The following is a 12,781-nucleotide window of genomic DNA, read 5'->3' on the forward strand; positions in this document are numbered from 1 at the left end:
CCAGTATTGGCCTCTCTTTCTCTGAGCTCTCTTGACAAGGCAGGAAGGGTTTTGCTGCGGGCCTGCGGGGTTTGGCAGGGGAAAGGGATGATGAGATTTTGCTGGTCATCTCACTGGAGATGGGAGGGGAAAATACCACCACCACCACCACCTCCGCATCACCCCTGCAGTGCCATCCCCGCCGCGGCACCTTTCCCATCCTTATTTGCAGCGAGTGCCCCGTGCTGCGTGCCGCGACCGGCTAAGGCTCTCGGCGCCGCGCCCCGCGGCGGGGGCGAGCGCGTGGGAGTGAGACCTTGCGGGGAGCGCGGCACCCCACGGCCGCGCCGCGGACACCCGTGGGCCGCCCCGCCGGCCGCGCGCGGGCGTTGCCGCCGCCGCCGGGCTATTGTTCGCCGCCGGGCAGCGCCGCAACGCGCGGGCAGGGCTCCCGGAGCCGGTTCCCTCCTCCTCCTCCTCCTCTTCCTCCTCCTCCTCCCCGTCCCTCTCTCTTTCTCTCTGCGCGAATTTACCCAGAAGTGCTCTGGTGCGTGTGCGTTTCCGCCGGTTTTTCCTGTTGGAGAAGGGAAGGGGGAGCTGTTTTCTCTCTCTGCCTCGCTCCCTCTGCGCTCGCCGTGTATTTTGTGTCCCTTTTTTCTCCTCCTCCTCCTCCTCTGCCTCCTCCTCCTTCCCCCCCCTCCCCGGTTATCTTTGTCTGGCTCGCAGCACCCCGCTCCAGCGCAGCGCCCCTGCCCCGTTTCATGCGAGGGCAGCGCCGCGGGGGGGGCTCGGGGGAGGCGGCGGGGGCTCGGCCGCCGCGCTGGGCGTGAGCCCCCCCATGCCACAGCGGCGCCGGGGCTGCTGCCGCCGCCGCCGCCGCCGGCTCCCGGCGTGAGCGCCGCCCCGAGCCGAGCCGAGCCGAGCCGTGCCGTGCCGTGCCATGCCCGGGCGCGGGGCGCGCCGCGAGGCTGCCAGAGGCTCCCGGCCCCGGTGCCGCTGCTGCTGCTGCTGCTGCTGCTGCCGCCGCCGCGACATGGTGTGAGCCCGCCGCCGCGACCCACCGAGCGACCCACCGAGCGACCCACCGACGGGCGCGGGGCCGCCGCCGCCCAGAGCCCCGCACGCCCCGCGGGGCGACAGACGGACCGCAGCACCCCCTCCCCTGCCTCCCTCCTTCGCCTCCCTCTCCCCCCCTCCTTCCTCCTCCTCCTCCTCCTCCCACCATCCATCTATCTATCCATCATCCCCCCCCCAACCCCTCCCAATGCTGAAGAGTTTCAACCCGGCGGGGCTGGAGTGAAGAAGGGAAGGGCAAAAAGGAGGAGAGAGGAGCTTCGCGCAATTCGCATCTTCTTCGGCGAGAGGAGGGGGGGCGGCGCCTCTATTATTTAACAAAAAAAAAAAAAAAACACAGAAAAAGGAAAGGGGGAAAAAAAGAATAAAAAGGAAGAGACGGGAAAATGGCGAACGATTCTCCTGCAAAAAGTCTGGTGGATATCGACCTTTCCTCCCTGCGGGTGAGTGGCGGGGCGGGGGGCAGCGGCGGGGCGCGGCCGCGGGTGGGCGCGGCGGGGCCGCGGGTGGGCGCGGGGCGGCGGCGGCGGCGGCGCGGGGGGGGAGCCCCGCGGGGGAGGGCGCGGGGGGCAGCGCGGCCGCGGGCCGCTTTCCTTTGTTTGCATGTATCGGCATGTGCGTGGAAAAAACAGGGCGCAACAGCTGCGCGCCGCCGGCAGCCAGCGCCGCGCGCGCGCGCTGCCCGCCCGCCCGCCGCCGCGCAAACGTAACCCCGCGCCCCCTTCTCCTCCCCCCCCCCCGCCCCTGTCCCCCCTCTGCAGGACCCCGCTGGGATTTTCGAGCTGGTGGAAGTGGTTGGCAATGGCACGTACGGGCAAGTCTACAAGGTTTGTGTCAGAATCCCTCTCCTCCCGTCGCTGGCGTTTCCCAGACGGCGCCCGTTTCCGCCGCCGCGCTGCTCGCCGCGGGGCTGGGAGGGGGATTAAATTGGGGTGGGGGGGGGGGGGGAGCCACCCTCCCCGGCGAGCAGGGCAGCTCCGGGCAGTGCGGATGTGCGCGCTGTCGCCGCCGCCGCTGCCCCTGACAAGTTTGCCAGCCTCCCGGCTCCTGCTTTTTGCAGAGGAGCCGGGAGAAGGGCCGCACGGTGCTTTCCGGGGGACCCATGCTGAAACGGTGAAATATTCCCTGTCGGCGCAGTAAATGACCAAACCGAGTGGACGCTGTCAAGAGTGGGTGCAGAGCCCTGTAAATAGGGGCCCTGGGCTTATGCCAAACTGCACTAGCCCTCGTGGAAGTTGCTGCTGCTGCGGTGACTTTAAACAAAGGCATTGGCCGTCGTTAAAACTGTCAGCCGGCTTCTTTGCGGGAAAAAAAACCTTCGAGGGGCCTGAGCTGTGGAGTCCGGGGCACCGCGGCAGAGCTTGGTGCTGCGCCCCGCGCGGGGGGACCAGGTGACGGAAGGCCGCCTAGGCGGGGGGAGCATCGTTTGCCGAAAATCAGAAGTCCCAGCATAACCTGTTCAACAAGCGTATGCCTTTAAAAACTAGAAATAGGAGAGTGTCCATGAGGGTGTGAAACTAGCCCCCCCCCCCCCCCCCCCCCCGTGTTCGGGCAGTGGAACAAGCAGATCTTGCGATGGCATGACTTTGCAGTGAGTGGTGGCTACCAGAATGACTAATTATTCACACAGTCTTAATAGGTGGCTAGAGACAGAAGGATCTAGCCTTAAAGTGTGTAAAAAGGCAAGGAAAATTTACAGAGGGAAAGAGATAGCCATACTCACTTACTTTCTGTTCTATATGGCGGGGTTTTTTTTGTTTTTTTTTTTCTTAACTTGTAAACAAGGCAGTTTAATTTTTAAGTTTTCCTGCTTGCAAGATATGTGTAAGTTGAATAGCTAAAAGAAAGCATTTCTGTGTGTCATCAGCAAAAGAAACACATGTCAGTTTGTTTTGAGGGAGGGAGCGACAGCCTTCGTTCTGTCTCCACAGCAAGCAAATCGCATTTTAAGAGTAGAAGTAAAATAACCAGGCTGCTTCGGTTTGCAAAAAGCTGGAAAAACATATGTGGCTCAGAAGGCCGGAGGAAGGCGGAGAGATTGATTGGAGGCTGCACTTTGGCATCACTTCTTTTTTTTTTTTTTGGTAATCCTTCTGTTTCAGAACTTGCATCACCTGAACTTTCCTTAAAAAAAAAAAAGTGTGAACGTGTAACTTTAAACTCTCCTGTTATTTACTGCAATTTGGTGCATTGTTTCTTGGCTTACTTGTAAATGCTTTGACTTAATTAGTGAGCTGCTTGTTGGTTTAACTGTCTTGACAAAAGAAATTGTTAATTCCATTTCCATTAAGATACAATTCTCCCAGAAAGGTTTTTTTTTTTTTTTTTTTTTTTTTTTTTTTAATGAGACTCAGCAAATGCATTTATCATTTTGGAACAGTGACTTACCACCTGAGGTGTAGGGGGGCGATCGCCCCGTTACTCTGACGACGTGGATAGCAGCAGACAGTTCCTGTCAGGGCGCTAGTTTTGGTGTACATCCCATCAGATTTCTCCTGCCATTCCTCATTCTCCAGCAGATGAAGAAATGCTGGCTTGAGTGTCAGAATAAAAGAAGTATTTCAGTACTTCTTTGCTACAAAACCTTTCAGACCTTAGTGCATCGGACAGGTGTGTAAGTTTGGATTTGCACAAGTAATTTCACGTGTCCACATTTGTATGAGTTTAGTCTGTATTCTTCAAGAGGTGGGCAGGTAACAAGGTTGTGCGTAAACAAAAAAACATCCTTTTGTGATTAAAGCTCTGCTTTGCTCACAGAAGAATATGTAATGGAAAGGAAATGTCAGTGGGCTCTGCAGTAGCATTTAACTTTTCTCAGCCACTGTTCTGTTCGGACGACTGCTCCAGAGGCGTGTAAAGCTGCCCCTATGTGGGTATGTTTTGTGGGCTTTTGAAGGAACTGCATGACTAAGGGAAAAACCTGATCAGCTCTTAACTGCGGTTGCTTGTTGCCTTCCACTTCCCTCCTACCCAGCAACCTAGGCTTGGAATACCTTTTTCCAAACGGTTTGATTTTCCTTTAAACCAGCTGGTAATGCCCCGTGAGCGGCGAGGTAGCGTGTCGTGCGCCAAGCCGTGCACCGCGACCTGCCGGGCATCGCTGGTGTGAGGTGCTTCCACGGTTGTGCGTCGCTGTGGGTGGCGATGGCATCCCGGCGGTGGGAGCAGCCGTGGTTGGCGCCCCGCCACCGCGGGGACGACGGTGACGACGGTGACGGAGGGCAGGGCATGACGTGTGAGCTCTTTGTCTAGCTTGTGCACGTCAGCGACTGACGGTCCTGCAGGTTGTCTGTCTTGCTAGGGAGTTTCGGTTTGCGCTGGAGGAAGGAGGACGTGTTGACCTGTTGAAAAGCCGGCTTTCTTGTTGTTGCCTGCGCTGAGCTCGTTGAAAGCACGTTTCTGCATGAAGGAAAAATAGCTGAGATTATATATAATATGCATGTGTGTAAAATATGATGGCAGTGCTCAGTTGCTGTTTGGCAGCTAAACGAATGTGCAGGCCTGTAGTGCAGGTGGGATCACCGTTTGACACAGAACAGTGTAGACGCTCTTGGGTTTTCGTGCCGTTAATAGGGTTGGCCCATGTTGGACTGTACTGTGGGACCGGGACCAATGCGATAAGGTGTTCCAAAATACTAAGCTTACAGCTGCTTCCGTGACAGTCCATGGAGTTTGTGTTATTTTCACCTTCCAAACCCTGCTTATGCCTCTGCTTCACACAGGAGAGGCTAGCCTTGCGTTTCAAGGAGAGCTTATTCCACAGCGGTAAAGCAGGGGAAAAAATGAGCCGGAGGTACCCTGGCTCGATGTGCCTGAAAGGAGCACCTTTGCTTCGTGGAGGTACCTGCAGCTGGTGGAAGGAGAAGGGGCAACGGTTGACTTGTTCATGAGCGGAGCAGAGCTCCTCAGCAGATGATTTGAAATCCTCAGGACTGAAAGTCCAGCTGGCCTGGAAGTTGTTTGCCCTTTTGTAGTTAGTTCAAAACGAAAGCACAATAGCCCCAAAGAAAGAATTAAACTTTTCCTAGTAGCATTCACTTTAAGTTAGCGAGCGGGCGGTTCCCTTTTGCGAGACAGCCAGTGGGGTCACCTTGGCGTCGATGCAGAAACGGCGGGCTGCAAAACCCCTCTAAGCGTGTGTTTTAAAAGAGCGTGGGTTTTGAAGAGCCACCTGAGTTTTGAGAGAGAAATTTCCCGCCGGCAGGGCTGGTATCAGCTGAGGAGAGCGTTGTGCCCGGCATGTGCGGGCTTGTCGGGAGCTGGGACTGATCCGAGTGGCGCAGCGTTCAGCAGGAAACCGGTGCTACCCTGTGATCCTGCTTTTTGCCCAAGTTGCTATCTGGTGAAACAAAGGCCGTGCACAGTGTCCTCTCGCCCTAGAGCCAATCACGCTTTATCAGGGCACTTCAATGTAACTGGGGCTTGTAGGCAGTTTAGTAAGTGATTAACTATCTTAAGAACGATTTTTTTTGATCTTTTGCAAAGAGTGAAGGAGCCTTTTTAGCATTGTTGCGGTTAAACTTTATTTTTTTCACATGCAGTAGTTTTGCTCATGCAGAATGAAAACACTCCCTAAGTTTACCTCGAGATAAGATTCAGAGCAAGTGTTTGCTTCCCTTTTTAATGCAAGAAAGAACTATGATTTAGAAGCATTGGTTAGAAATTTGCAAATGTTAAAATGTGTGCCAGCTGATCAGTCTAGATAAGTGTTTTATTAATCCTGCTGCACAACTGAATTGTGTTAACTTCCTCAGTCACTTTCTCTTTTTCTGGTGCATGTGTGTATGCGCAGGTACACGCCTTTGAAGACAGCTAACACTTCCAAATAGCTGTTCTGGGTGTGCTGTTACGTCTCACAGACAGACATCGTAATTCTGTTTTAGCAGAAATGTCTAGGGCGGGAAGAATGTTTTTGTGGGACTTCTGAGACGTAACGGGAACAAACCAGCAAGATCCGAATTAGGGATGATACTCCTAATTGCCCTTAACTCGGGCTGGTGTGGCTTTCGAAGAGCCTTGTGATAGTTAATTCCTAGTGAAGGCTGCTTTTGTTGATTTATGTTGCAGCCTTCCAAAACTGCATGTAAATGATGTGCATTGTCTAACTGCTGGCTCATAAAAGGAAATGATGTAAGATGCAATCGCTTAAATGCGGATTTGAAAATAAATTAAAACTTGGATAAATGTTTTCCCACGCTAAGGATACTCTTTTTATCTTAATGGACTTTCTATCTTGCAAGGTGACTCCTTGGGGGGGCAGGGAGAGGGGACAGTGCCTGGTATTCTGAACGGAGGCAGTCGCTTTCCCCCCCGCCTCCCCCTTTCTTTCTCTGCCTACTAAACGGACATCATTGTGGATTGAAATGATTTTGTCAAACACGAATACAATTCCAGTCTTACCACTATAAAGGCAAACTGTGTTCAGGATCAGTGAGGTCACTGGCTCGCAGGAACTGGTCCAGACCAGCTTATTTAAGTATAAACCGATCTTCTTCCCGTCCTCCTCTTATTTTTTTTATTTATTTTTTATATTTTTTGCGGATTCTGTCGCAAAGTGGCAGTTTGCCTTTAGGAAAAAACAAGAAGGACCAAATAGTGGCTGAAGTCCTGGCATTCCTCTGGATCTGAGGCTAGATGCATATTCTACTCCCTCCCACCCCCCCAAAAAAATTACTGAACTTTCGAACAGTTCTACATCACCCCAATCCTTTTTAATTAAATATACAAAAGCTAGGCAGGTGTCCAGTGGGGATTACTGATATTTATTTTTACTAAAAAAAAAAAGAAGAGAAAAGAGAAAGCAACCCACTAATTGTGGGTAACCACATGTCCCTCTTATTCTTTCTCCCCCAGTCCATCTGTCTGTTTGTTAAAATGTCTTTTTTTGTATCTTGTGTTAAGTCAAATTGCAGGCTCCTGGGGCAGGGACTCTCCGATCCTGGAGTAATTAGAACAGGGCCTGGCACTTTGAGACCTGGATGTGTGCAGAGCTTCGAGGTGATGAGTGTAACAAAATACAGCAGAGACTTAGCTGACTACTAGGAAAATTTTTTGGCTTTTTGTGGGAAGGTTTTCAACTGATCGGGGTTAAATTTCAGTTGAAATCTCATCATACTCTCTCCCTGGTTTTTGCACGTGTGTGTTTTCTCTTGGTAACTCTTCTTTCATACTGTTATGTTAGCTGAGCTGTTTCTGGGGGACCGGTTCCTGGTGCCCAGCTTCCCCAGTTACGCCTGTCTTCTGCAGGAGGGTCATTCCCCCAGGCTTGCAAAGGGAGATGATTTTCCCCATGAAGACCTCTCTGCATCTCACTTTAGGCGTAAGGAATGCTAGCTTTGTTCCTAAGGCCTAGAATAGGGATTTTTATTCATTTAGGGACATTGAAGAAAGAATCAGAGAAAAATATGGACATATTCTGGACACCTCGCTTTCCCTTCCTCCCTTTTTGTTCACTCATAAATGTTGGTAGTGTAATTTTCAATGGCAGGGTATCAACATTCATGCCCAGGCAGGGGAGCAGGCACCAGGGCCTTAATGGGAGTGTGGAGAAATGCAGAGTTTTGCCTCCGTGACGACAGCAAATCTGTGCCTCCTGTCCCAGGGGATGATGGAGAGCAAAGTCCCTGAAGGGAATCCAGCATTGCAAGAAATGCTCAGCCTTTGTATTTCCCTGCCTTCAGTATATACATTTTTTAGTATAAATTTTTGGATTAGGATAGTGGCTGGCTTTTCTCATGTGGTCTAGTGTATGTTTGTGTATACACATTATATTCTAGTCATCATCTTTTTAAGTGGTGTTTTCTGCTGCAACAGTGATTTCAGCCTGGTAGGTTGTGCAGTTACTTTCTCAAGATCTATTTTCCTTGGAGGAAAGTGGTATTTTTGTTGTTCCCTTTTTACATTTCTGAGTGTACACTCTGGCTGCTCCAGAAGTATTTCTCTTTTCCTTTGGATGACGTTGACACTGAAGCTCAATAGTATTGACTTGCACAATGTAGGCTTGACTGTAGTCAAAAGTTACAGTAGATGGTTATCTACAGCGTTATTTTAGGTCCCAGTCCAACTCCCACTGGAGACGATGGAAAGAATTCAACTCACTTAAATGAGAGGTAGATTTGGGAGGGGATCTCCTAGTTTTACGTAAGCATTTTCTTATCAAATACCTGACGTTTGTAGCATTCTAGGTCCCCAATTGTTTTTCAGATCGGCACAGGCTCAAAAAAAGACAGCGTTGGCTCTAGAAGTGGTCAGCTACAGGAAGGGGAACGGGGAGGGGAGAAGCAACTGGGCATACTACTTAGGAATCTTGAGGTAGCTTTGAATATAGGAAGCTTTGAGATTTTACCATTGCAACTTGATATTACTTTCAAAGTATTTTTCTTGACTTGGATTCAGTGTGAAAGACTTGCATAGAGGCACAAAATATGACAGCTATTGCAGTCTGCAGAGCGGATTGGCGTATGGCCAAGTGGTCCATATCCTGTTTTGTAGTTCATGATGCCTCCAACCTTGTGCCTTAGTTCCTGTCCCTCCCTGCTATCTTGAGCGAGGCTGGACACGCCTCCTTCTAGGTTGTGAAGGGGCTCAGCAGTCTGAACGTCTGTGGTATCTGTTTGCAGCGTTTGAAGAAGGGCAGGATAGCTTTCTGAAAGTGAAGCAAGTGCAGACTGGCGACCTGATAGTTTTGCAGACAGAACAGTCCATTGCTCTGCTGGGCTTTGCTGTCCTGCAGCAGAGCGAAAACTGCTGGTCTGAGTGTAAAGAATAACTAGGATTTGACCTTGGCAGTGTTGGTTTTGAAGAGGGAAGAAATCCTAGAGACTGGGAAATGGAGATGCCCACGCTTGCAGATGACTGCTTCCTCTAATGCCTGTGAGGTTGGATGGATGGATGGAGCCAGCTTCCTGCACCTCATTTAGAAACTGGTGCAGCTACTTCTGTCTAAAGTGCCCTATGCAGCTCCCTGGAGTGGGTGTGAAAGGTGTTGACCTGTCTCTGGGGTATTCCCATGCTCTCTTCCTGCTGGTCTGCCAGAATAAATCATACTAGTGAAGGACCAAGTCTACGGTAAACTATGGGGTTGGAGAGCGAGCAGGAAGAGACAGTTGAACAACTTAGAGAAAAACAGCCCTAGTAAAAGTGAATTTGCTGGGGAAATGAGAGAGTGAAGGCGAAGAAGTGGGCATTAGCACCAAGCACAAATCAGTAGAAGATTCATAGTTGTGGGCACCAAAAAGTAGCGTGGAATCAGTGAAGTGTTTAATATAAGAAAAAGTAATAGGTTAACTTCACTGTCAGTAGAAATCTTAACTAACAGAACACACATTGTTGCTGTATTAAAATACATTGGGTTTGACTCATGACAGTTCAGGAATCTTGTGCTTTTGCTGGCCAGCCAACTTCTGGGTGTATGCATGCTGGGGAAAGGTTTATTTATGCAGGTTTTTGTGCTGATTTCAGTGCATCCTGGGCTGGCTAGAGCTCCCTCAACCCACCTGGCTGTGCTGTGTCCGTGTGCTAGAACAGGTGATTTTTGCGGGAGTGAGAGGAGGTTGTGTACCACTCTCGGCAGTAGCTCTTTCCGGTCCACGCCGCACCTCCCTGGTTACTGTGCCACTGTAATTGTCATTGCAGCTATACAAACAGGACACCGCAAGTGCCGACAAGTCCTGATCAGCCTGTCTAGTAATAAAACAAGTGGTGTGGGAAAACTCCTACCGTGGACGCAGTTATGCTGGTATCGGAGTGCTTATCTGGTGTGTCTCGGTCACCTCCCTTTGGAGCTGTCCCATAAGCTGCAGATAAGAGTCCGTGTAAGGACTACAATGAATCATGAAATACGTACTCCTGATTGAAGCAGTTAAACAGGCTGTAGGCGAATGCTTCCTGGAGGCAGGTAGCTCCACTGCTGAAGGGGGCCTGCTGCGGACGGGTACCGGCAACGAGGCCGGGGTGGGGGGGCTAGTGTTGCGTTAAATTACCCCCCAAAGTGGCATTTCTCTGTAACATGCCTGCGGAGTTCCCCTTGATTTCACTGGTCATTTTTCAGCCGTTCTGAAAATCAGATTGCTTTTACATTCGACTTGGTTTGGTTACCGTCTTTTTGTGTTGTAGCCGTCCATTGCATGGACTGGTCCATAGTGCGGCTCCGGTTTCTGCACCTGGCGGCTTCGCGGGAGGACAGAGGTGAAATGCAGGGACATTTTTTGGGTGGATAAAAGAATGGCAGCTGCCATTTTGGGCAGCTGCCTGAGATATTGTGTTGCAACAAATCTGATTTTTATTAACTCCCTGGGCGTTACCAAGGCTATAATCTACACCTGCTGATCTACCTCAAAATTGGTGCGGTTTGTATGAGCTTTTTGCATTTGGAGGTTTTAAAAATTACACGAAGGATTAAAAATAAAGCAGCCGTGTTCATTTAAGCTCTGAGAATTTCACTTGTTTTTTTCCCAGGATTTTGGGAGAGTAACTGTAGAGGATGACAGTGGATAAAGGTTCATGATTTTAATTTAAACAGTAAGGTCAAACCAAAATAAGCTTGTCTTAAAAACTTGCCCTCCACTTTCAGCTGTTTAATGGTGTTAGCTTGTTTCATTTTCAAAACAAAGAGAGAAAAGCTTATGGTCCCTGAATCTTAATGTATTATAGTAAAGTGTCCTATGCTCTACCTGCTTTTATATATATTAAAACGTCTGGGCATGCCCCTCCCAACACTATTGCAGTTCACTATTTTTCTTCATTTTTGTACATCACAAGGAAAATTCTGTTGAATATCTAAAAGGAAGCACAATTGTGCCCATCACCCAAGGTGGTAGTCAAGAGGGAATACAGTGTGCCTGAGCTGCAAACCCTTGCAGGTAGGGCTACAGAGAGAAAACTGAAATGCTGATGGACTCTTCACTGTAGTGCCACTAGCATATGCTACGGTAATAATCCAAACTGTTCTTGGGGGAATTGGCACAGTGGTGTCTGAATATAATGATGAGGTATTTCCAGAGTGGAAGCTCTAATTGAATTTCTTTTGTGCTTCTCCAAGTAACTGATAGTGTTGTGTGTCTCCAGTTATTTTACAGTGGCCTGATATGTGAAAAATACATTCTGGAGTGAGTGCTGCAGCTATACATGTCCTGCCAGTAATCTACAGGTTGCTTCTGTGCGGTAGGCTTGGATTATGTTTTGGAAAGGTGCTTAAGGAGCTGGGCTGAATATTTTCCTTCTGATGTCTAAATCTGAGCTAGGCGCTCTAGGACTTGTAGTGGAGAGAGTAAGTCAGATGAATGGCCTATGGAGGTACCTACCTCAGGATGAGATAAATTGTTCTTTACATGAGTCTATCTGTGTCCATTAGTTATAATGGGAATGTAGGATGAGCAGGTCAGAGATGTAAATCTTTTAGATGTCTGTGGCTAGATGGATGGACCCGGCTCTAAACCATGCATGTAGTAGTTCCTACCTTCAATGGGGAATATATAGTAGGAGTGAAAACGCATTTGTAAATTGATGTGTGAGAGTGAACAAAGTGTATAACCTCCCTTTCCCATCACTGGAAGGGAGGCATTTCCCAAAAGACTTGCTTAAGAGTGACCTCTTTTTGCATGCATTTACCAAGAAGTGAATGGGCTTTCCCTCAGCATCTCTGCACTATTGTATGAAGACTGGAGACTTAAATACAGGCAGGTTTATTTCTTGGAGAACTTCCTGGGAGTCTGGCTGAGAAGAGCTAGCAGTGTGCAAAGCAGGCATCTCCCCTCTGTGCCCTCCACAGTAAGCACTGGGCTCTCGTCTGTATAGAAAAATTACACTTCTACAGAGAATGTATTTATTCTACGTTACTGTTTTTCAGGACAGAATTAGAGAACTACTTGATGATGTTGATAAGGGTTGATGATGTTTTGATGTTGATAAGGGTTGTAAGTAAGTGCCTCACATTCAAGCTATTTTTTTCAAAGGTGTGTTTCTATGCAAGGTACCCTTTCACTCCAAACCCTGTTTTGTTTTGTTTTGTTTTTTCCCCAGCCATATCATTATGTTGCTTCTCTGCAGCTAGGAGTTCAGCTGATTGAATTCAATTTGGTTGTGAATCTTATTTTTAAAACTCAATCTGTTGCAAATCTGAGAACCTTTTCTCTAATTAACACTTCTCTCTCTCTCTTTTTTTTTTTTTTTTTCCTTTTGAGGCGGTGTAGTGCATGTTCCTTCAGCAGCCACAGCAGATGTTGCTGAAGTATTTGAAACTTCATATTCCACACCATTTGTTAAACTGAAGCATCAGTTGAATGGTAGTCTCCGTTATAAGCATGGAAGGAAGTAGAGTTCATGTGTGCTGCTGCTCTGATATCCAAGTTACCCAGTATGCTTTACTTCTGAACGTGGGAGGGAGGTGCAGCCTGACGTTGATGTGATTTACTCCCAGCCACCCAGGAAATAAGTAAAAGCCCAAATCTTGTAATGTGAAGGTCTGTGCTTGAATCAGAAGAGATCCCTTCACCTCAATAATAGTGTGAAAGAGATCAGCTTTCACACTTACCCTGTCCAAAGAGGGGGTAGACTGTGCACAATGACTATATAGCTTATTAAGGGCAGCCCGGAAGAAGGGCTGAATGTCCGTGGGTGATGAGCAGGTGGATATTTTACTGTGAGCCTCATGGCACCCCTACGTATTTTACTTGTGTTTGTAGTAGAATGGTTACGTGCTGTCTTATAATTGGTGAGGTTTATATGGTTA

The 12,781-nt window shown here is 49.1% G+C and overlaps 1 protein-coding gene across 8 annotated transcripts in view; it reads left to right on the top strand.

The window, feature by feature from the left end:
* The first annotated feature begins 544 nt into the window (after positions 1-544).
* Positions 545-12,781, top strand: part of MAP4K4 (mitogen-activated protein kinase kinase kinase kinase 4) — a 165,704-nt gene continuing 153,467 nt past the window's right edge. For 4 of the 8 annotated variants that reach the window (XM_062601611.1, XM_062601612.1, XM_062601613.1 and 1 more), the window contains exons 1-2: positions 545-1,496; positions 1,815-1,880. In XM_062601611.1, coding sequence (XP_062457595.1) covers positions 1,440-1,496; positions 1,815-1,880 — 123 coding nt within the window. In that variant the 5' untranslated portion in view covers positions 545-1,439. The remainder of the gene's footprint in view (positions 1,497-1,814; positions 1,881-12,781) is intronic. The other 4 variants (XM_062601616.1, XM_062601617.1, XM_062601619.1 and 1 more) reach the window with 2 other exon arrangements.

Source organism: Rhea pennata, chromosome 1, assembly GCF_028389875.1.
Source record: "Rhea pennata isolate bPtePen1 chromosome 1, bPtePen1.pri, whole genome shotgun sequence".
Classification (NCBI taxonomy): Eukaryota; Metazoa; Chordata; class Aves; order Rheiformes; family Rheidae; genus Rhea; species Rhea pennata.